At 35.8% G+C, this 25,834-nt stretch overlaps 1 protein-coding gene across 3 annotated transcripts in view; it reads right to left on the bottom strand.

Annotated features, from left to right (window-relative positions):
* tlx2 (T cell leukemia homeobox 2) overlaps positions 1–25,834 on the bottom strand; it is an 88,924-nt gene that overhangs the window by 53,272 nt on the left and 9,818 nt on the right. For all 3 annotated transcript variants that reach the window (XM_051928047.1, XM_028801527.2, XM_028801528.2), the window contains exon 2: positions 8,409–8,646. In XM_051928047.1, coding sequence (XP_051784007.1) covers positions 8,409–8,646 — 238 coding nt within the window. The remainder of the gene's footprint in view (positions 1–8,408; positions 8,647–25,834) is intronic.

Genomic DNA, 25,834 nt, shown 5'->3' on the forward strand with positions numbered 1-25,834 from the left:
ATGGCAATGAATACAAATATTTAAGAATTCCTTAAAAATATTTGTAGGCCAGGTAACTAAACAATTAGATTAATTAAATGGAAGAATGATACATAGATTGTAGAAGTCGCTGCCTAATCTTCAAAACCACTGGACTGCTGGTGTCCTGTATTGAATTATTTGTTTGTGTTTGTTCACTGCTTGTTGTTGGTATTGTACAGTTACACTTGCTCATTTTAAAGTCATCTCTTCATTTAACTTACATGAATTTAAAATATATAAGGAAACTGAAGCATGTGAATAAAATTCACACAAACCCTGACAGACTGGTTACATTTCACACAGACAACAACCATGAATTTACGCAATTCTAAACTTCTAACATTTGTATTCAAAACACAAACCAATGCATCACCATACTGAACTTTTTTAATATTTGTGTGAAATTCACTTAATAATTGAGAATTTTTTCCATCATGATTGTAAAGACTTTTAGCTTGTAACTAGAGTAACTAATATATAGTAAATGAAAATGAAACAAAAAAATGATCTTTTCCTCATAGAAGTGAAAAGAAAATGTAACTTGCTATAGTCAGGATTTTTATATGTTTTTCTAAGGTATTTCTGCATGTTTTTCGTTTTCTGCATGTTTTTCTCCATCACAGGCAAAATATAACTACTCCAATGGTGTTTAAAACTTGAAAGTAAATTTTATGAAAATGATAATGAAGTTTTAGTTTACCAAGCATTTCTGGTCAGATGCTAGGCGATAGAGCATGCTATGTAGATCACAGATCAATAGATGTTTTACTTAAGCCGTAAAACACCTTGAGCAGCCACATCTTAAGTATTATGAACCATTCTGGCCCCTTCACCACAGTAAGCACATTATGACAGGGTATCCCCAGCAAAGTATTTACTTTAGGACTACAAAGTGAATAAAATGGAAGGTTGAAGCAGTTGAATCTTTTCACCTAGCATAAAGATAGATTAAGGAGATACAAGGTATTCTTGTGTTAAGTAATTTAACCAATAATAGAAATATCTGTCAATCCAACTGACATTTGCATTTTAACTACTGTATAATGCTTGCTATATTTTCATACAATGGGTGGAAAGAAAATTTATGATTTGATAACAATATAAACAGGAAATTTTTATATGCCATTCTGGTCCTGGTAGCTTTGTTAACTTGTCTGCAAAACTGCCTTCCCAATCAATTCATTTTCATTACTATTCTAGAAGTTTAAATATTCTCTTGTGGCAAATGTTTTTAAAAGCCATGCATATATAGGTGGACAACAGAGTTCTGTGTTTCCAGTTGCTGCCTCTACTTCTCTCATTGCCATGCATTAATTCTCTTGGTTCTGTGCTGCTTACAGTAATGCAGTTTGCCAGTGATTCTACAGGCCTGACTGGTAATGCCTGTGTTCCAGTCTTTAAAGTGCTCTACGCACTCTCTGACACTGTCACTACCCCTTTATTATAATGACATAATGGAATGGATACATGTAAGACCTTTATAATTTCTCTTTTTGTGTCAGCCACCAGAAAACCTATGCCATTGTGTGTCTATACAGAGCAATCATTAACTTATTGGAGGACATATGTCTAGTCATGGCAAATTGATTAATTTCAATTTTTTATGTTTAGTGCTATATTTGTTTTTATCATCTTTTATTTTCAATTAAGTTCTGTATACTGTGTAGCTAGCTGCGTTTTCCCAAAGGTTCGTTTTTCTGAAAGTACACTGAGATTACAAACATAGTTCACTCTGAATTTTCTTCAGATTGTTTTACATGACCTGAATGTTCTGTTTAGCTGTGGGTACATTGATGAGTATGTGCCTAATTAAAGTTACAGAAACCATAGGTGTATATGAATTATTATTATTATTATTATTATTATTATACCACCGTGACCCTGTGTTCGGATTCAGCGGGTTGGATAATGGATGGATATTATTATTATTATTATTATATTCTGTTAATATTCTCATTCCTGTTTCATTTATACTATGCTGTTCTCAATACACTTCCCCTCTACATGATAGTTCTTTATCTCTTACTAGCTGAAATACCCAGCATTGCCCAGGAGGAAAATAAAGTGTTTTTTTTTAATTGTTTGAGAAAAACATAATTAAAAAAAACACAACTTTAAAAATAAAAATAAATTAACAAACAAAAAAGACTCACTAATGTCCTTGCCTTGCAGTCTTGTATGTATGTTATCATCCAGTTGACGCTTGGAACCAGCCAACTCTATTTAATTTAAAAAGCAACAGGGGTATGGTGCTGCTTAAACATAATGAATGCTGGCAGTCACCTGCTATATACTAACTGTGTAAGCTGTGTGTAAGTATTGAATTCGTCAGAAGTACTCTGGCCATCTCTCTGCTATGAGGATTCGTGTTGCGGACGTGCTCGCATCGTTTGTGCATTAGCTGCTAAATGACTGTCTTTCTTAGGAGGTTTCCTTTTGCTGGTGTGCTGTCCTTGCTTGCGTATCCTCGGAGCTGGAGCCCTCACCCCAACTCTACATGTCACTTCTGGCCCAGAGAGACACACACTTGCACCCGGCCAACTCTATTTAATTTCAAACGCAACAGGGGTGCAGTTGTGCTCAAATATAAAGAATGCTGGCAGTCAACTTCAGTTCGGGCTCTGGTGGTCGTTCCGAGTGTCAACTCAATGATAACATGCATACAAGACCGTAAGAAGAACCCCCACCGTACCCAGAAGAAGGTGGGTTAAGGTTGATTTCACCCTACAGTATTTTAATTAACCATTGAGAAACATGTTTACCAATTTTCATGAAAATTGCTCCAGCCATTCGGACATGATGCTGGAACATACATACATACATACATTGACTTTATATATAGATAATTCTAAACAGATTCATTTTTACATTCTAGACCTTAAATGTGGCTTTACTAAGTAGTAGAGTGTTAACCAGTAAAACTTTGTATATTAATGATCTTATCAGTGATTGACTTTCTTATATTGAGTGAAATTTGGCTCAGTAGTGATGATGCAGCAGTGTGAACTGAAGCAGCACTACCAAATAAAGTAAAAAAAAGTTTACTGAGTATTTTCTCAACCAATGAAACTGTAAAGATATTGGTTTTGGTACTTTTGCATTTTTATACATACCAATAAAGTGGAATATTTTTGCAGCTGACAAAATGACTCCTGAAAAAATTGTTAACAAATCTTCTGGCATGAAAATACCTCGGAAAACTCAAAGAGTGTACAATCTTAAGATAAACTGCTGTAGAGCTACATGTAAATGGAGGAAAACTAAATTATCAGTCCATTATGTAGTATTAAAGGTAGCATATAACAAAGCAATCAGTCTTGAGAGGCAATCCTATTTTTCTAAAATTATAAAAGATAAAGCTGGAAATCCAAGATTTTCATTCTCAGCAGCTGATCATTTTCTAAACCCAGTTCATTCAACAGAATGCCTCCTGAAAACATCTAATGAAACTTGTGACTTTTGCCACATTTTCAAAAACAAATTAGAAATAATAGAATACATCTCTCCAAAATGAATTATGTTGAACCTCAGGATGCTCTCTTTAGAGAATTACATTTCTTCACTGAAATAGGTTTTCCAGAACTCTATGGGAGAATTTCTCAATTTAATCCCTCCACTTGTGTCCTTGATCCAGTCCCAACAGAGCTATCCGATGTGCTAACTGATAGTGTACTTCACATAGTTATCTTAGCATCAGATACCAGGGTCTTCCTAGGTTGTCAAATCCCTGCTTAATAAAAATAATCACAACTACTCTGTACTTGACAACTATAGACCAATTTCTAACAGAGGCGTGACCACGGGGGGGCTGGGGTGGACACTGCCCCCCCAGAGACAAGCCGTGCCCACCCTGTGAAATGCTCTGTCTGTCCAATGAAAACTCTGGAGAAGAATAACATTTGATTTTCAAAACTGAGTTGCTTTCCAATCGGCCCGTTTGAATTTGGCAGCGTATCCGTCAGTGCCTTCTCCACTAAACAGGCACCGCGCTGCTCACAGTTCACTTCGCCGCACATTTTGCAGCACGTTTTGATCCTGTTGACCGCATTCTTTAATTAAAACAGCGTATACATTCCATTCTTCTTTTATTTTCTGGTCGGTAACACCAAAGGCTATGCATAGGTGGTTTTATTAAAAAGCAGACATCTTCAACCTCTGTCCCTCCGCAAGCTGCTGGCTCCACGGTTGAGCCCAGCACCACTGCTACCAACACGGAGCACAGTGCACCCACGTCGGGAACTGAAACTCCAAAAGATGTAGATAAGCCTACACAATCCTCCAGCTCTGCGCCCGTGTCGGGTACTCCAAACCTCTGCCTTCAACAAAATATACAGTCTGGTCTGCCTGACTTAAATATGGATAGCCCATCCCAGCCCATTTTAATTAATTATCCCAAGCGCGCATTCGGAAAGACACTTAGATGTTTTAGTGCAAGCTGGTATCAGTCTCGACCATGGCTTGAGTATTCTGTTGTCTGTGATGGCAGCTTTTGCTTTGCCTGCCGCAAATTTAGTGTTTCCAATTCGGACCGTGAGGACATATTCACCAAACACGGCTACACTAATTGGAAAAAAGCTCTAGAAAAAGTCTGTGGCGGCTTCCACAAACATGCGTCTAGTATCCCGCACGTCAGAGCCATGTCTGCATCACAGCACTCATCATTGGTGTGTCTTCAGCTGCATGCAAAAGCTCTTTCTCTACTTTGAACCGCATTCTCACTCCACTCCGCCAAACAATGCTGCATTCAAGGAAGAGAAATGTAGTCATTCTGGCACATGAGAAAAACATCACAGAAAATCTAGACATGAATGAATTTATTTCAGAATTTGCCAAGAGTAACCGCAGACTGGTCCTGTAGATAATATCCAGGTTAAACACTGGAAACTGATGTCCTATAGCCTCCCATGTCTACAATAAGCCAAGTTTCTGTTCTTGCTCTCATATGTTGTATATATTTGACTTTATTGATATTTACCTTGTAGATGTAGTTCTATATTTGTTCACAAAAAATAATAATACAAGTTCCATTGCCTCTGTTAATTTTATTGAACAATAGGTTATGATTTATGCCACAATTTTTGCTTTTATATGTTATATAAAACTATGTTGTTATTATTATTTGACCCCCCTACAAAAATGGGGATGGATGGATGGATGGATGGATATTTTTTGCCCCCCCAGACAAGCCAAATGCCCACCCACACTTGATGTTCTGGCCACACCTCTGATTTCTAACCTGCCCATTTTAAGTAAAATTCTGGATATAGCAGTTTTTCAACAATTAAATGACTGTTTAAATAAATATTCTATTCTTGATAAGTTTCAGTCAGCTTTTAGAACAAATTATAGTACACAAACTGAACTGGTTAAAGTAGTAAATAATTTGGGCAGGCCTCTCAGGCAGTGTCTTAAATTGGTTTTAGTCTTATTTAACAGGTATAAAATTCTTTGTTAGTTGTGGTGATTGCAGCTTAGAGGTCCATAATATAGTATATGGTGTACCACAAAGATCTATTCTAGGCTCGCCATTATTTTCAATCTATATGCTCCCATTAGGCCAGATTATCTCAAAACACACGGTGAACTACTGCAGCTATGCAGATGACCCACAGCTTTACCTATCTATAGCACCTGATGACTCTGATGCTCTGAGCTCTCTGATTCTGAATGGATGAGTAGTAATTTCCTCAAGCCATTAGTAAAAATAGAAATAATGAAAGCATGATCCTTTAGCATTTAAGTCAAGATGGAATTTTGGTGTAATCTTTGACTCTGACCTAAACTTTAAATCACACTTTAACCAGATTATTATGGCTGCATTTTAGCTATATTACTGTAATGCACTACTAACTGGCCTCCCTAAGAAAGACAACATTCAGTTGCAGTTAGTTCAGAATGCAGCAGTAAGAATCTTAGCCAGAAAAAGAAAATCAGAGCACATCCCGTTTTAGCATTCTTACTTTGGTTATGTGTATCCTTTGGAACTGACATTAAAATATTACTAATGAAATGCAAAAACATTTAAATAATCTTGGTTGTTCTTATATTTTGTAGTGCCTGTCTTCAAATATTCCAAGTCGTAACCTTAGCTGTTCTAATAGCAGTCTCCTTATTATTCCAAGAGCCAAGCATAAAAGAAGTGGTGAGGCAGCCTTCTGCTGTTATGCATCAAAAACCTGCAATTTTTTACCAATAGACATACAATAGGCTAATACCATGGATCTTTTTACAAAAACTCCTAAAAGCCTGCTTTTTTAATTAGTTATTTTTCATAAATACATTTTAGTTCTAGCCTTAATAAATTAGATATGCACATACTTGTCAATGAATCTGTAATCTTTATTAATCTTTTGTTTTCTCTGTTTTCTTTCTGGTTATTCCGTGGTAGTTTTGTGCCACCACCCCCTGATTAAAGTTCTGGGCAGCTGCCTGTGATGTCTGAGTTAAAGCAGATTTCCGAACTTCCCACTGCATCAAATCCTCTAACATGAACCCTAAACAAAATGAATAAATAACTACTTAAGAACATTTATGTAATGCAGATTGACCAATGGGCGCTAGGCAGTCTTTTAGCCTTGAACTCCTATAGATTTTGGGGTTTTTTTCTCCAGTTTGAATTGAGCTTTTTATTTTTAATTTTATGTCTATTCTGGCCACCTGACCTTATCATCGGACTCACATTTAGGGACTTAAAATAATAAATTCTATATTTAAGGACTATACTTCTCTTAATTATATATCTATCTGATGTAAGTGTGCATTATTTATTTTTGCATACTATTTCTTCATCATTATTCCTATGTAATTTTACTTAGTTTTTCTTTGCTTGTTCTATCCTCCTGGGTATTGGACCTTACTTTATTCTTTGCTACTTAGTATTGCCTAATCTTATTTTTTTATTTTTCTTTTTTCTTTCTTCATCTTGTAAAGCACTTTGAGCTACATTATTTGTAAGAAAACATGCTATATAAATAAATGTTGACTATTTCTTTGACATCTTGTAAAGCACCTTGAGCTAATTCCTTTGTATGAAAATGTGGTATAGAAATGAATGTTGTTGTTATGGTGACTAATACTGTACAATGGCAAAATATATCAAGCATTTCCATAAAGACAAAAAAATCTCATATTACTCGTGTTACAGAATCCACTTCTGGAAAAACTGGCGCAGGGCAAAAACAGGAAATGCATTCACACCGGACTGAGCTTTTGAATTGAAGATAGGACTGGATAACTGATACAACAGGTTAACTGGCATTTCGATTAAGTGACACAAGTAATGTGAGATTTTATTTTTTTTTTTTATTGCATTTACTGCTGGTCACCGTACATGCCTATTATATTGTATCAGAAATGTTCACCATGAAAACATGAGATTAACATTTTTTTTCTCAGTTATGACAACAAATCTTGTGAGGTAGTAACATATTAAAAATATTTTATGTTGAGTTTTAAAAATAGCTTAAAAATTCTTAATTTTAATTCATGAATGATGATGAGTCATTTGTATCTTCTGAAATGCAATTTGAATTTAATAATTAAGGTAATACGATCTTCTTTCACTTTGAGTTAATTATTAAACTAATTTTAAAATGTTAACTGATTTCATGATAACCTACAGAGCTGTGAAAACCTGTTACTGCTTTTACATTTGATTGAAATTAGCAGTCCCAATGCAAATTTTGTTTTATAATTGTGAGAATTATAGGTGCCCTTAATTTGCAAAGATTTGCCAGGAAAGGTGTACGAGCCCCCATTGGCCCATATTAAATACCTATTATTTCAGTATACCTCACTACTACTAGAACAAAGTTTTCTTGTTGGCGTAGGGTGAGCACCACATTAAGATTTTCTGTGAAATCCGCTATGACCTTCCAGTCAGCATCTATCACTATACTGACAGAGTTCCTCCTCGTTCATATGTCTTGGTGAGATTTGACTGGATTAGAAAGGATGTATGCTTCAGGTGGGCCGTGCAAACAAGGGAGAATACTGTTTGTGGTTTGAGGGTTTGTGGGTAACATTTGATAAGAGAACTATAGAGGTGTTATAGATGAAGCCAGAGGTGTGTTAAGCAGAAAAATGACAACATCGTATTCATATCATCTTCCTCTGGTTTGCTTAAGATATAATATTACAATCAGATCATTTTCATCTGCTGAAATACAAATAAAGCTATAATACAGTAATAGGAAAGGTATATAAGCAAAGGGTTGTAAAAAAATACTTTCTGAACACCCAAGTTCCATTTTTATTTATTTAAATACTTTGTTTTAAATGTTGTGATTATTATAGAGTCACAACAACCTATAGTACTACAATGCACATTTAAAAAAAATCCTAAAGCATTTTAAACAGAAAAGTACAATGTGAATTTGGTATCCTACCGCCATTTTGTCCTCCTGTTCTGGAACCAGGTCTTGACTTGTGCATCAGTCATCTTTAGAGCCTTTGCCAAGGTAGCACGTTCTGCAGATGCAAGGTACTTCTGTCGATGGAATCGTTTTTCCAGCTCACAAATCTGAACGCGGCTGAAAGATGTCCTGGGTTTTTTCCTTTTGGGAGGTGTTCTGTTTTGGTAGGGATGTCCAATTCTTCTAGTGACCGAAAAAGGAGACAGGGCAGCTGTGAGGAAGAATGAAGGCTTGTCAGCTGTAGAGGTCGTTGTGTAGTTATTGCATTTATTACACATCTTGATTAGAAGTGATAACATGCTGATCATTCTGCCTTATTAATATTACTTTATTTATCCATAAGTTATTTTAATTTGGAGATAAAATTAAATGTATTTGTTTTCAAAATGAACACTTCTGCAACATAAAAACATCTCAGCAAGTAAAACCAAATCATCAAATGAACACATTCAGCAAACAAATTGCAGATAAAATAGTCACAGCAAAAAGAAACAGTAACACAACAATTACATTTAATTCAAATATACCTTCACTTTATTTACAATTCTTGTGCTTGCAAAAAATTGAATTAACTTTAGTTTTCCATAGCTTCCATTTTCTAACCTGTTTATTGGGGATTAGGGTCACAAGGAATAAATGTCTAACTCTGTGGCGTCAAGTACAAGGCTAAAACCAACCCAGTGAAATTCTGACAATGAACCAGACCTTACAGGGCACATTCACCAAATAACATTTGTCCAAGTTGTGAAAGGAAAAATGTACTATAGTGTGTCATACACGTGCGTCTAGGAGGGAGCTGAGTGGACCAAGTGGAGGTAATTACCTGCCAGGCCAGGGGGTGGCGGGGTACACTAAACCTACCTCTGTTATCTCTGCAGGCCAAATATGGGAAAACATGCCTGATTCAACATCACCTCCAGCTTCGGCACCCAGACTGACATCACTTCTGGTTCAGGTGCCCAGACTGATGTCAATTCCAGTTGGGACCAAATAACATCACCTCTGATTTTTGGCTTATAAAGCCGCTATCTTTTCCTAACCTCATCAGTTCAGTTCAGGACTCAAAACAATGCACATGAGTGCTCCATCAAAACCCTTTTGCAGCCAGGGACAATATATGGGTGGGTGCCCCAAACCTTTATGTGTGTGGCGATGCTGTTCATTTCACAAGTGTCAAAATGTATCTAAGCCATCCCATGAGGAATTTGTACAGATTCTATAGCATCACATTAGCAAATCTGACAATGAAAACATAAAACATTTATTAACCATTGTAGACACAGTGGAAGGAAGGCTGTTTTTGCCAGAATTAGTAGGCACTGAGTTGTACAGTAATGAATAATTATTAACACTAAACTAAATATACAAATGCAGACGTTGATCCAAAAGCATATATTTATCCATCACTTTGCTTACTATGGAATACATTGGAACACACTTTCTTTTTCCTTTATTAGGCTTATTATTTTTGATTTAAAAAGTTTACAGACTTTGTTAAATAAGTAAAGTTAGATATTTTTAGTTGAATTTAAATAATGAATGACTGTTGAAATTTTATCAGCATGATAATTTTAGAGAGAGTAGAACATCACAGCAGACAAAAATTCTAAATCAAGCACAAGTCAATACAAATAGAACATAATGCATATTATATAATGTCAAAAGATTTATGATAATGTCAAAGTATATCTATTAAAATAAAAGTTACTAAGATAATTAACAGCAGTTAGGATGTAGAACTATATATAAATGAGCTTCCATTTATTATTGCCAACTTCGGGTTCTAAACTGATGAATGCCAAACAGACCTATGTAATGCTTTTTATATATAATGTCCCAAGAATAGTGCAAATAATTACATTGATACAAAATGAATTGACTTCACTGTGTTACTCATATCACTGTTTTAAATTATTTTTATTTTTTCAATTGTGAATTGTACTCTTTCCTAAATTTTTTTTCCAAACCTCTGTCTATATTGTTTCAAAATGTATTAAAGCTACATTAATGTTTTTTCTATTCATAAGTGTTGTTGCAGTTTTATTTGTTTTATATAAACAACACATAATGGTAAATAGTATTAATTATTAAAACAATGATAGATTAATAGGGTCACTACTAAGTAACCACTTTATATACAATAAAAACAACTGTCTGAAAACTTAACAGTGTGAAGTATCTAAAAAGCTTTTGTGAGATAAGGCTCAAGGCCCTTTGTCCGGGCAAACTTCAGTCTCATCTGGGCAGCTACCCCTGAGAAAGGCTAAAAGGGGATTTTCTACAAATGGATGTTCTAAATTACAGGGTTTGGCTGTAGTTTCCACAGATGCCCAGGGAAATGCTCTGGAGACTTCCATAGAAGAAACAGGCTGGAGGCTGCCCATCAATCCAGACACCATTCTTGAACTTTGGCCCCTAGCTTGTCTTTCCTGAGACTGATGCACTAAAGAACAATTCTACGAGATTCAGTCAGAAAGCCACTTCAAAGTCTATCAAGACTATTATTTGGCTGATATATTGTGCTTTCCACATTCATTAAAATATGAGGTAGGTATGTGAATGTTTTCATTTTATGAAAATGCCACAAAGTGATCAGAACCATATACTGAAATTAAAGGACTTAATGCTGGAAAACACTTTTTTTTCCCAAGATGCTCTTTCAGACATTTTTTATATTTCTAACTTTGATGGGAACATTTGACATTTGCTGCTCCTAGTAAATACTTTAGGCATTATGCTCAGTTCAATTAAAATGCATTCATCCTTTGTAGGTTGACTGGTGACCACAAGCTGATCTTCTTTAGGATGGTGTGGATGTGCGTGTTAGTAGATAGTGCATTGGATTAGAATCCCTCCACCACTGATTCCTAAATTGTGGCCAATGCTTCCAAGGTTGCATTTTAGCACTGAAAACTACATTTCAGAATTAGATTGGGAAAAATAAATGAAAAAATAAATTAATTTACATTAAATTTACTTTATTTATTAAGAATAATTATACGTTTTTAGTAATTTACAATATGCTGGTAAGAATCTGTGGGCTATACTATACACAAGTTTTAACATTCTGTGGTTCTAAGCTGAGAGGCAAACTACAAGATGAACATGACAAGATGTGTCTTTGTCAAACAAAGCAGCCATAATGAAAATATTACTTATCGGCAAACACCTTTAGTGCTTACCCTGAAAGCTTTCTAGGACAAAACGTGAACAAATAACGTGAGTTTCTTGTTACTCTATAAAAATAATACTAATAAATATGTATGCTCTCGCTAAGAGGAGACAAACATTCAGGTTGATACATCAGTCCATAACTCTTGCCTAGGAGAAGACATCAAAGTAGAAACATTGCAATGTTAATTTCTATTTGTTTAAGGGCAGATGTAGGCTTTGGTGACCCAATCTGAATCCTATAACCCCATTTATACAAGTGCTTCTAAATTCAACTTCGATGCTCTATAGAAACACAGTTTAGGGAATAGCTGAGTGAATCTAGATGAAGAATGTTAAAATGATGTGTATCTGTGGACCATTACTCAAATGAACATGAAAAGTTTCATTATGTACTGTATTTTTGATATCACTGAAAATGTAATCATAAATGTACCCTATCACTACTTTTAAAAACCACTTATAATTGTGCTAACATTAATAAAAGTGCTGTATAAAATAAAGGTTGGTTGGTATATATCCATTGTAAACTATGACTTGATTTAGGTCATCCTGTGTTAATGTAATATCTATCTATCTATCTATCTATCTATCTATCTATCTATCTATCTATCTATCTATCTATCTATCTATCTATCTATCTATCTATCTATCTATCTATCTATCTATCTATACACACATGTAATTATCTGTTTCCTCCATACCACCACTTCACAGAAGAAGAACAAAAACTATAATTCTTGATATGCTACTGTGTATGTGTGTGTGTGTGTGTTTGTGTGTGTCTGGTACTTTCAAGCAATCTGAATAGTCAATTTGACTTTGGTGATGTGATCAACAGAGGAATAGCCCAGCAAGAGTGATCGAGACACATGAGTATACCAAGTAAAGGCATAGGATGAACACTGAGAGTCACCTTCAAACACAGGAAGTATTTCAGGAATATGAATTATGTTTTCACAGTGGATGATTGCTACCATTAGTGATAGTGAAAAAGCAGACAGAAGATGAGTAAGGTGTCTCAAAATTACAGAGTCTGAGAAGCAAGCTTTACTGGAATCCAAATGAAAGAGGGAGTGCCCAGGCAGAAAAAGTTGAGAAACGTGAAGATACTGAGGAAAAGCAAATGACATTTAATAATGATTCAAATGTTTACAATATACTGCATGGGAAATTTTCATTGACCCATTGACTGAATCATATAATTCTAGTGTTGAAGGCTGATGGAGTCTATTCCAGCATGTCAAATGAAAAGTATGAACTAATTCTAAACAGAGCACCAATGGACAATTTCCATTCCATTATTGTTTAAAATTTTATTAAAAAAAACCTGAGCCAGAGACAATCCATATCTGGGTCTGTAAAATCACATTGTAAACCGAATTAATCCTTGAAAGTGACATCACCTTGTTGGAAAGTGGTTGGAACTCTTAACAAACAATTACCGTATATTCTCAAGTATAAGTTGGGTCTTGAAACCTGAAAAATCGATCATAAAATTAGACCCTGATTTTTACGCCCATTCAAAAATGCGACACTTTTTTTTTTATTACATCTTCTTCCCTCCTCCAATCTCGCATCAGTTTCTCAGACGACACATTTTGTTGCAGCAGCGCAATTTCTTTCATTACTTCAACGACTTTTAATTTAAAACCAGCTTCATATTTTCTTCTGATCGAAAATTCCATTATAGATAAGGGATGCTTTTACCATAAACGGTGTATGAGGGTGTAAGATACAAAAAACACAAATTAGTGCAAATGTTGCTTCGGAATAGTTCAGGTATTACCGTGTGGTCACGTAGGCACAATAGAGAGAGAGAGAGAGAGGTTAGGAGCACCCGCTAATACAGCGCATTGCCGCACCCACATAGAAAAAAAGGCAGTGTGCTTCCTGGTTACTCTCTCAGGTGGGCATTAGCATATCATAAACTCTTGTACCAATAGTGTGAGTTTTCTGCATTCGACTTATACGACCGACATTATAAAATCCCAGAAATTATATTGTAAAGTCAAGTCCCGACTTATCTGCAGGAAAAATTATTCGCGAGTATATACGGTATATATGTGTAAAGTGTTAGATTGTGTTAATTTTCTTCTGTTTTAGTGAGCCACGTATATTTGAGTGTTAAAAATATTAGTACACAAGATTGCCATCACTGTGCAGAAGGTATTGTTTCAAAAGCACTGTTAACTCAAATAAATAATAACATATGTAAATAAGGTAATGTTAGATTATGAGGCAGTACAGGATCTTTTTGACAGACAATTATATTTATTTGAGCTGATGAAGAGTTTATTCAGCCAAATAATTACAAATTAATTAATATTAAATCTAAAGATATTGTATTTGGGGATGAAATACACTTATATTGCCATTTAATGGTGAAATTATTTCTAAAGACAGATAACAACAAAGAAAGTAAAATCCCACACTAACGAGTTATCAAATGATGTCACTGCAAAGGTTGCCAAATTACAGAAATCTTTTTATGTAGGCAAACAAAAACTAGCACCACACTGAATAAAATTAAAGCAAAACGCCTACATTTAGTGAGCAATCATTATAATATGACACCTTTTATTGTGTATGCATAATGAGATTTTATATTTTTATTAATAAAAGTGACATATTTAGGATATGCTCTTTAAATACTCTACACTGATTTGCAGTTTTGTACAACAATGGTGTTACTCTTGTACATATAGCAGGTCATAGGGACTAATAAAACCTGCTTAAAGCATTCTTAAGAGGAGCATTTATTTTGATTTTTATGTTCACGAGAAATGATGCTTGTAGAACCGCAATTTTTATAGTTTCTGAACCCAGTCGCCATTTCTAAACACACACTTTCAGGAGCAGTGTCAGAATAGCCTTTGGGGCAAAGTGACTTTAATAAAGCATATATTTAAACCATTCTCCCACATTTGTGTATGCTAGATGAACAGCTGATGTGGCATTTGGTTAAACTGTACAATCACTATAATATTGATAAATGGAAATATTCTAATGGAAGTAAGCATGTAATATAAATGAGGCCCATATAATTTGGCAGTGTGCTTATGGAAATATCTTTCACGTGGAAACTATCATTATAACTCAAAAGCCATGCACATCTTCTGCTGTGGGATTTGCTAAAATTTACTGACTAGAGATGTTACCAGCACAGCAATTTCCCTTGCAACCCGATAAATGGAAGCTACACATTTTTAGAAATCTACAAAAGAATAGGGACAGTGCTAATTTATTATTCTGAAAAATTTGGGGTGGGTATGCATTATTGAATGAGTAGGCTTTGAAAGTGGTGCAGAGAGTGTTTAACATGAAGAAAAGACTCAATTGGTTCTGGATCTGGACCCATTTTTAAAATATAATAAAACCTTATTTTATTACATTCCCTTTGTGTGGTTGCATAGGTTTTCTATAAGTGCTCTGTTTTCCTTTTGCATCACGAAGTCATTCTTTTGGAGGTTAACTCTACAGTATATAATAGCTACTGTTTGTGTGTGTGTGTGTGATTGGGAAAGTAAGGACAAAACTGAAGTATTCATCTACTTCCAAAATTCCTGAACTTGTTTGCAGTAGTAACTGTCCTTGAATAAATGTAGAATGTGCCGACAGCCTAGTATCATGCAAGTTCATTGGCCAGGGTCTCTAAAAAAACTTCCTCCAATTATGGGTTAGAAAGTGAAACCTCCACACTCAGGGCAGCCCATCCAATAAATTAAATGAGGATAACTAATTGCTGAATGCCGACTGTAATTTTCTCCTCCAGCCATCAAGAAACTTTTAAACCTGCTTCCAGCATAGAAGCTGGAGCCTACAGTACTGCAGCAACAGCAGCCACAAGTTATGGTCCATCTATGGATGGGCCAGCAGCCCATAGCAGGGCATGTTGACACGTACATTCACATTCACTTACAATAATATGGGCTCATTTCAAATGTTAAAGAAGATGGTGATAATCTACCAACAAGCAAGAATCTAATCAATATCCAAGTGGTGTGAGGTTTTCAAGCAGCAAGTTCTCCAAGCACATCACTAACCACAAAGTGTTTTATCTTCATGTGAGCTTGCAATAAAGTTGCAGAGCTCCCTTCTAATAAATGTGAAATATTTTTTACTGACTTTTAGTGGAATAAATGTGTCAGAGAAAGAGAAATGAATAGTGAAGCATCAAGGTTTTTTCATCAACTATACATCATCTTTATCAATTGAAAAGATTTACAGGAGACTAAAGAGGAAAATAACATTTCGTAATGATCTTTCACTAATATGAAATCATTTACAGAGTGCTAAACATTGTGAAGAGCTTTGCTGGCACAGAAGCATAGCAATAAATGAAAAACATTGATGGGCTAGGCAATAATGAAATGACACAGCAGCAGGGACTAAAAGGCGCAAAACACCATTTCTGATTTTCCATGAAAGGAAAAACATTTAAACAGAAACTTTGGCTGTAAAAATGCTGTAATTCTTCATGTGTCAAGAAAAGAATAACTCCATGTTCAGGTAACCTGAAATTACTTCTATGGAGGTCAGCAGTAAGCCACATGCTTAAAAGCCCCTTCCAGTCAATGGGCTAACAGCTGAGAATAGTTAGCAACAAGGACTCCATAGACAGGAGGAATTAAAATCAGAGGTTAGACAAGGAGAGTGTTTCGTCAAGAATGACAAAAGCATGTATACAGAAGTGAGAAAAAGGACCAGCCAACCCACGGGGTAGATTGTGTCCTATATTGCTTACATAGCGTCAGAAGACATAACACATTTATTTATACCCTTTTGGGGTTTCTGCTTTGTTCCCTGTTGTAGTTATTACTTGTTTTGTTAATATATTCTCTTTTTGTTGTTACGTTTGTCTACTGGGTGTCATTTGGGTTCAGGATCAGCTCTCTGACACTTAAAGGTCACTTTATTAGGCATACCAAATTATGTGTTCCTCCAAAGAGCCATGGCTATAACTCAGTATACATAGTTATGATCTAGAGGTTCGGTTTTCATTTGACAAAAGACTTGAATAGGCAACACACATGACCTAAACAACACTGAACATGTTGTCAGATATTGGTGGTTTCAGCATCTCAGAAATAGTGTAACAGCACTGACAAGTTACATCAACCTGGGATGAATCACCAGTGACAGGGGCACCATAAAAACAGCAAGCCTAAAAAGTTGCAAACATTATTTCACCTAGTGGAGCAAAGGTGAGCAGTCATTTTAAGGATCATATAAAGTGCAAAGGACCCAGTCCAGCACTCTGTGGCAGTGCTACATTGGTGTCAACAACCAGACAAGAAGACCTACAGTCCGATTTCCCAAAGCACCGAGTGCTGCAGAGACCACAATGGTCTTGCTTTGGCTCTTCTGAGAAGTTGCTGGAGTGTCTCCAGGCTGAGATCTGGGATCTGGAAAGCTGTGCAGGGAGAAAGACAGCTAAGAGACTGCTACCTCTGCAGCTCCACCAACGTTTCTCCTTCTGCTAAGGTCCATTGGCCTAATTGCGCATATGTTTGTGGAGCGTCCTGCTCATGGAGTTAGGCAAAAGTGTGGCAGATCAAGTTGTCACGAACCCTAAGTGAGCCATGTGAAGCACAGCCAGTGGTAAAACTGTGTAGACAAAGGATGAGGCAGTTTGCAAGGGTGTTGTGGAGCAGCAATAAAGGGAGAGTCTCAAAATTGAAATCTGGGCCTGGAATGGAGTTTGCAGTGTCAGTTCAGAAAATGAAAACAGCCAAAAGACCTGAATATCTGCAGCTGCACAGGTTCTCCTGCTTACTTGTAATCAACAGATCACTGCCCAGAAGTGTTTAACATCTTTGCTAAACTGCCTGACAATGCAACATCCCTGCTGCACCATGTGACAACATAGCACTCAACATACTTGCTTCACCACCTAACAGCTAAATGCTCAAGACCACTGCTGATGTGCTTTTGTCAGCAACAGCATGACCACAGCAGAAATGAAGACCACTCCACCATTTTGAAGAGATGTGTGCCGTTTCAGGAATTTGGAAGTGGTTGACGGAGATACCTACTTTGAAAAGGAGGACATGTTGCATCAGCCAGGAATGAGTCACCCATAGTATGAGATGGCATTCCATCATCAGTGACAGGGTAGGCTATAAAAACGGTAAGCCTGCAAAGTCGCAATCAGTAGTCTGTCTAATGAGGTAAAGGTAAGCAGTCCTTTTAAGGATGGTGAGCCACCAAAAACTGCCATTTAAAGAGCAAAGGAGCCATTCTGGTATTCGTTGCCGGTGCTACAATAGCTTTCCTCCTGAGGTTTTCACACATTACAACCTTAAAAGTTTGCAGAGAATTTTACAAAAAATAAAATATATCCAGTGAGTGGTAGATTTGCAGTGAAAACAAAAATTGATAATGAGAGAAGTCAGAGCATGGTCAGATTTGTTCAAGTGAACAAAAAGCCCAAAAGTACTCAAATAAGATCTCTTTACAACATTAATAGGCAGATGTGCATCTAAGAAGATTCACCCAGAAGTGAATCATCTAAAGCAGCAGAAGAAATTATGTGTTATTGTGTTAGGGAATGAAGCAGGGTCAGCAGATACAAGTGGTCAGCAGCCTTCTGCTATAACTACTTATGATCAGGGCCGGATTTTCCTATAGGCTAACTAGGCTTCAGCCTAGGGCCTCAAGATCAAGAGGGGCCTACATTCAAATTGTTAGCAAAATTAAAACAACACTATTCTAAAAACAGTGAACACTAAAACACTGAACCGAAAATAAGGAGAAATTCTACGCATATGACTAATAAACAAACATAAAAATGTATTGGTTAAGATCAATGCGTATTACGTATTTTATTATCTCTCATGTAATTTACAAACTTAAAAATGGAAGGTGAAAGGGCCTCATAAGTGGAATAGCCTAGGGCCTCTTTTCATATAAATCCGGCCCTGCTTATGATGCCACATAAACCAAGACGATTCATCACAATACTCAAATTAACAAAGGCTTAAAATAATTTAAGTAAAAGAATAAGTTGAACCTTTAGGAAAATTGTGATAATATCTTGTGTTAAACCAGGTGATATCTTGGTTAGAAGACTTCTCTTTAATTTGATTTCCTCTAGTCTATGGTAGCTAATGATTAAACTGTTTCTTGCTTTTCTGAGAGACAGAAGGACAGAGATTTATTTGGGCAGTGGAGCATCAACACAGCCATTGCTTTTATGTCAATGAGAATAGTATACTTTAATTACAAATCAATGGATGCACTGACGTTTGCAAAAATAGTTGATGTCTAGGCTATCCTTGGATGTTATCACAACATTTAAGTGGGTTTTTGTCTTTGACTAGTACTTTTTGAAACTTCAGATTTCTTTGGAACAACTTTTCTAATATAGAAGTTCTTGTGTTTTTCATGTTGGGTCATTCTCTTGCATAGTGATCCAGTTGTATTTCAGCTTCAGCTCATCTTGCCAGAAGAACTGGGCCTGAGTGGGCTCGAAAGCTTGCATATTGTAATCTTTCTAGTTAATTCATTTTCTAGTTAAAGGTGTCATTTTGCTTAACTTCTTACTACATTCATAATGGCTAACACGGTACAACACCTCTGTACTAGGTTCAGCTCGCAAAGAGAACGCTAGAATCATGTATTACTGAACATGGTTTATGTTTCCTTCAGATATGACAAGTTGTTAAAGTACTGACAGCTCAATTGATTGAATGAATTCTGTCTTGTGAAATGCATTTTTAGCTCCTTTCTATGACATAATGAAGCACTTTTCAGCCAGAAAGCTTTAGTTCTGAAAAACTGATTAACCACTCTGTACTGTGTTTTCATTATTTGTTCTTGACCAACCCTGGACACATCCTTGGCATTGACTTTAGTTTTGGCTTTTCCATAATTTGAAGTTTTTACTGCTGCCTATACATAACTTCTCAAGTGTGTTTCTTACCTTTATCTGTTTTTCTGAATTCAATTACAATGGAGTTAATATAATAATAATTTCTTTGGTAAAATCCTGACACTCACCAAAATCCACAGATAAGCAACAGCCTTTGGTCTACAAAACTCTTTCAACTTTCTATTTTTCTTTTCTTGTGTCAGTTTGTCCAAACAATGTACATTAAAGGATTAGTCTGAAAATGTCCTAAAGTGGACTTCAGCCCATCGCATCATGTATATGAATGCAGCCACAAAAAAAAAACAGGACAAATTAAAGTGACCAATCAGCCCAATAGCATTAATGCAACACAATATAAAGCAACAAGGAATACAACACAAATAATTAAGTCTAATTGTATAATCTTAGAAGGATATTAGTTGAAAAAAGTTGTCATTCTATTTATAATCAAAGAACCTTGCACAAAAAAGAAGAAGGAATAGCCAAAAAGATCAGATAATAGGATCTTGCTTTTATCATCATCATCAGGTGTTAGACTCTATCACAAGGTTGACTGTGATGGTTCTCTGTCATATTCAATTTTTAGCTAGCCTCTTTATCTCTCCATACTTTTTTAGTCCTGATCTTTCCTTGATTTGATCTACCTAGGTTCTCCTTGGTCTTCCTTTATATTTTTATAACCATTTTTAGGCTTACGAAATGAGGACAGGAAAGTCTAAACTGTATCTAACAGAAGAACCTTGATCAACTAACAATGGCAGACACTTTAGATGAACAAGAACCACAAATCTAAATGAACCTCACAGAAAAGACTGCACCAAAGAAGGGAGGCTTCAGGGGATCTCAGCAACTGCACATGAAGAAGCAGAAAATGCTAGAAAATAAATGCATAACAAGAAACTAAGACGCGCAGTCACAAAGCTTTTGTTTATTCTCCCAGAGGAAATCATAAGCTAGTTGCAAGCTGTTTTAAAAACATGAAATAACAATTATATTTAGGCGGCAATTAGCCTAGAGGGAACAAAGAGTACAGTTAGAAATAATTTGCTAATTATTATGCCATTAGCACAGCCTCTTATGAGCAGGGACTCCACAATGGTGCCTTTAAAAGGATGTAAAGCTCATCCCTGCACATGGGTTTACGCTGCTTGCAGTGAATACAAAGTAGTCTGAGCAAGTAATAAAATTTAGCATCAGCATATCAAAAAATAAATACCGCCTCAGAGAAATCTCATCCCATAACAAAATCATTTATACTTAATAACACTTCCTGCGACAGGATTTTCTTGCCCTGTTGTGTATATTACCTTACCTGGTGCAATCTAATAAAAATAACTGTTAAAGATTCAAGAAGTATGGAAGGTGGGGGGATGAGACCATGTAACAAATGTATTGAATAAAGCAGAAACATTTCACTGCAATTTATTATAGAATCTGGAAGAGCTCTGCTTTAACAATTTCAGCAGAGTTTCTGACTACAAGAAATGCAATTAAGACAAGTAACTAGAAAAGAAATCAAAACAGTACATTATACGTCTTAAGAGCCCATGAACTAAATTTCTAGTTGAGCTTTAAACACACTGGGATAGAGGCCTGTTTAACTCTCAAGTCAACAGTAAATCTTTGACTTTGAAAAATAGTTTTTCCACAAATGTGCACCATATTGGACTCACTTCCTTTTCAAGACTGGCTCTTTACTTGAGTCTTACTTTGTCAGAATAATATGCAGCTCTCTACAACAGTGTTTCTTAAACTTTTTTTTCTCGCTATATAATTTTGCCTTCTTCTTGTCTTTGACACCCAACCACCCCTTGGACACTCTTTCCCAACAGTTATAGTGGAGCAAGGTCGACTGCTTGAACTGCTAGCTGCGAGCCATCATGAGAGACTCCACAAAACATATGTGACCCTATCCTATAAAATACAATTGTAAAATCATGACTGTAACCCGACCCAAAATCAGACAACATAGTTTTAAGAAATTATACTCTATTAAGTAATAATGGACAAAGCAAGTTCAGAAAATGGGTGTGTTATGCTCACTTTATTGACAGGAGCCTGAAAATTTTTGGCTGGAAATAATTCTGGGCAGATGAACACATCAGAAATCTTGTCAGGGACACACAAAAGCCAGTAAGCCAAAAATGACAAAACCCAAAATGTAAAACCAAAATAAAAGTCTAAGAAACAGTATCACTAAAATCCTTACACTGACCATTGATATTTACCCTGACTGACAGTTAACAAAAGGTGATTTTAATCCTTCTTTTTCATATTTTATGCTCAAAACTAGTCAGAACTTATTAAATATATTTGGCACCATGACATCAGACATGACCAATGCAGAAGATGTGACTGACCCCCATGCCTAGTAATGGTAAACAAACAATTCCCAAAACAACAATGCAGTAACGTCACCAACAAATGACAATAAAATAACCAAACACAGTCATACAAATGAGTAAGTCGAAATTTAGATACCTATGAAAAAGTAGAAGGAACGTACGACTTGTGTAGTTAGTGTGCTATTGTAAGGAAGTATATTCACAAACAGCAACAAGAAAAACATATACTATATAGAAGAAGAGCTGTGTGTCAGTTCCCATAATGCAAGAAAGGAGTCAAGCAATGAGGATTCGTAGTTGTTTCTTCATTGACAATGTAACAGTTGTGGCGTTGACAGTCATGTTCATCCACTGACAGTGGCACTATTGTATACCTGATGATATGAAAGGAGAACTGCGGTGGATCAGACAAATAGATAGCAGCAGGAATATTTGTTTTGCTATTTGTGCCTACCTGTTACCCATTATAATGAACATACTAGACCCGTCTAATAAATGTTGAATTTACATGGAGACAAGTGCTTGACTGACTGAAATCTAGAAGATTTGTTGAAGTTATCATTTTGGTAGGAACAAGCAGCCAAACCACCTGCACTTCAAAATAGGTAATCCACCTGAAGCTAAGCATGTTTGAGCCCTGCCAGTACTTGGATGGAAGACCATCTAGGAAAAGCTTGGGTTGCTGCTGGAAGACGTGTTGGTGATGCTACCTAAGGGAGCTTATCCAGTAATCTGTTTGTGGATGCCAGTGTCCCAGTGCAGTTATGGGAACACTGTGCTGTAAAAATTGGCGCCATCCTCGATTCTCTGTGGTCTTTAAAGATCCCTGGGCATCCTTCGTAAAAAGTACGGTGTTTGCCAATGTCTTAGCTAAGTTGCCCAACAATACCTTATTCATTCTGGCCGACTAATCATCCCCCGTCTCTAATCAGCTATCTCTGTCACTCCTTTACCACCTAATAGCTAATGTGTGGTGAGTATACAGGTGCAAAAATCACTGCCATTGCATCATCCAGGTGGAAGCTACACATTGATAGTGGTTGAAATGGCTCCCCACTCTCTATATAAAATGCTTTGAGTAAGTTGGAAAAGCTCTCTATAAATGTAATTAATTATTACTTAGATGAGTGAGCCAGCCACCCTACTCATTAGACAGGACACAAATCCTGCATACATAAACCCACGGTGTTGAATGTTTGTTGTGATTCCCATGTTTGTACCATTTATCTCAATTCATTTCTGTATTTATTATTGTTATTGTTATAAGCCATTTTCATGTATTTGGTTCATAAATGGCTCCTATTGTTTACATTGCATTCTAACTTCTTATGTGTTTCATATTATTATGTTTCAGCCATGTATGCTACCCTGGTTCAAGTTTGTGAATTGTTTAATGTTTTTGTTGTTTAAATATCATTTTTATATTCTGTTATTCATTTTGTTTTGGGTTTTGTTCTGTATGTATTTTATTTATTTAATACTTTCCCCACTAGGTAAGAATAAATACAGTAGGTAGGAATAGCTACAATAAATTTTAAAATAATTAATATTTGATATCTCTTGCCCTATGTGTATCCTCACCATTCCTCCTACTCCTTTCCTCGGTATCCTCATGTGTCTCAACCTCTCTTGCCTAGTGCTTCCTCTCTCAAGTGCGTCCCATAAAGCCTGCTTCTCGGGCTCTGTAATTTCAAGGCACCTTGCTTGTCCTTTTTATGAAAACCTAATCAGTATTCTTGTGATTACTTACTTGCACCGTGTTAATATTTAGCGACCCAACGTCGCTTGGTAAGTTATTACCTTTTTTATTGAAATACTCCATTATAACTTCTTTTCTGTTAAAAAACATCAGAAATTATGTCATCATCCCTACCACTTTGCCACCACAACAAAAAATGGCCAATCAGTCTAAAGCCAAACTGAACAATTAGAACTGCTTGGAGGACTGGACAAACACACACACTCACAAATAGTAGTTTTTTATTATATAGTAGATTTTGTTGTTAATTCATTATTTTTCAGTTTTATACAAAGTTAAGTCTATTGTATTTCTTAGTGCTCTGGTTGTCTGCCCTGTCTAATGTATGAGGAGCCTAAAAAGGCAGGTCAACCTGACTAGGCAGCAGAGGTGCTAGCCCCAGTAGGATTTAAGCCAGAGTTGAAGTAGGCTCAACAGCTTTGGCATTACTTTTGTGTTCTTTGCTTCTTTTTGATACTGAATTTACTGTTTTTGACCTCTACTTTGGAATTAAGCTACTGTCTCTGGTTCTGTATTTATTATTTTTTTATTTTGCTTCAAAGGCAAATTTATGTGGTTTCACTGGATTTTTACCTTATTTTTTTATTCTGGATTTTTTTTTGAATAATTTGTTTTGTTCTTAGGTTAGAGGTTTTTAAATGTTTTTTCTATTCCTCTCCTCTGGACATTTTTTGATGTTATCTTACTACAAGCCTTTTCCCCTTTTCTGAGCCTAGGCAGGTCTAAAGCGTGCCTTAGTAATTGGGATGAGGCTATCTGTAGTTAGGCCTACTCTTGGAGGCCTGCACCCCTTTTTGTGCTTTGTAGTCTAAGGATTTACCACACATATATATATGTGTGTATATTTAAAGTATGATTGGGGTGTTTTTTTTCAAGTGATGCAGTATTATCTTTTCTTTATCTGTATATTTAAAATAAAAAATCTCTCTTTCTCTCTCCGTCGCTCGCTATCTGCGTGTGTGTAATGTATATATATATATATATATATATATATATATATATATATATATAGGGAAAGGATCTTTCAAACTAGAATCTTTAGTTTGAAACCTGTGCTATGTCATCTTCTGTTTGGCTTCTCAACATTCTCCCAGTGTGTTTGTGGATTTTCTCCAGTGTCTGTTTCTCCTCTCATATGCAAGATTCAACTATGTATGGGGGATTGCTGATTCTAAATTGGCCTGTATGGGTGGGTGTGTGAGTGGGCTCTCTGATGGACTAGTCTTTTGTTCCAAACACCTTGTGCCATATGCTAGCAGTATAGGCTCTTGCCCCACATTATGCTGCATTGGACTAAGCGAGTTTGAGAATGTTATGTTACATTATCATTTCTAAGTTATATTTTTCACTTTGAGGACTTATAGTTAAAATTATTTTTGTCTTTGGTTGCCCCACAGTAATATTTCTCTCTCACTTGAAAGATTTGGTCGATGTATTTTTTCAAAATTTCTGATTAATTAACATTTTAGTGATAGAAGTTTGAGGTTGAAAATTCAAAAAACATTTTTATTATTGTATGCCAGCGCAATCATCAGACAATTATTATATGTTAATCTTATATGGGATCCTTCATTGTGAGCTCCTGCTCAGGCCACTCATAAATTATTATGTTATATTTAATTTTATCGTAATCACTTTGTTTTCATAAAAGAAAAACTATCAACAATAAATTTAAAACTAATTTATGAAGGTAAAGGCAATTTGTATTATTCATAAAAAAACATCTATTTTTGATCCCAATTAATCCAATTTAGGGTTAAAATGAGTCTTGAGCTTTGCCTGTCAAACACTGGGTTCAAGGCAGAAAACAGCAGTGGCTGTGGTGTCATAAAGTAAATACACTTGCTTTGACTGGAAATGTTTTAAAGCAAAAAAACTACTGCATACAGGCAGTGTTAATTCAAAGGATGAGATGAGATATATTTCAGATAGAAGTCTTCTTTCTGGCATCCTTTCATTAAAGAATATATAACCTTTGACCATGGACTGCATAAAACAACAGTGTGATGAAACTATGGTCAAATTAGTCCAAAGTTCATAAAAAACCCTCAAACATCTTCTCAGTTATTACAAGAGAACCTCATTAAACATTCATAAGGGAAACTACACCATCAATTACGATAAAAGGCAATAAGGACCATTTCACAATCACTGTCTAAGAGATTTGTGATCCTTCCCCACATATGAAGAAGAAAAAAAAATGAGGCCGCAAATCCTCTCCCACTACAGACATCACCATAAAGTTGCT

Source organism: Erpetoichthys calabaricus, chromosome 5 (assembly GCF_900747795.2).
Source record: "Erpetoichthys calabaricus chromosome 5, fErpCal1.3, whole genome shotgun sequence".
In the NCBI taxonomy this organism is placed as follows: Eukaryota; Metazoa; Chordata; class Cladistia; order Polypteriformes; family Polypteridae; genus Erpetoichthys; species Erpetoichthys calabaricus.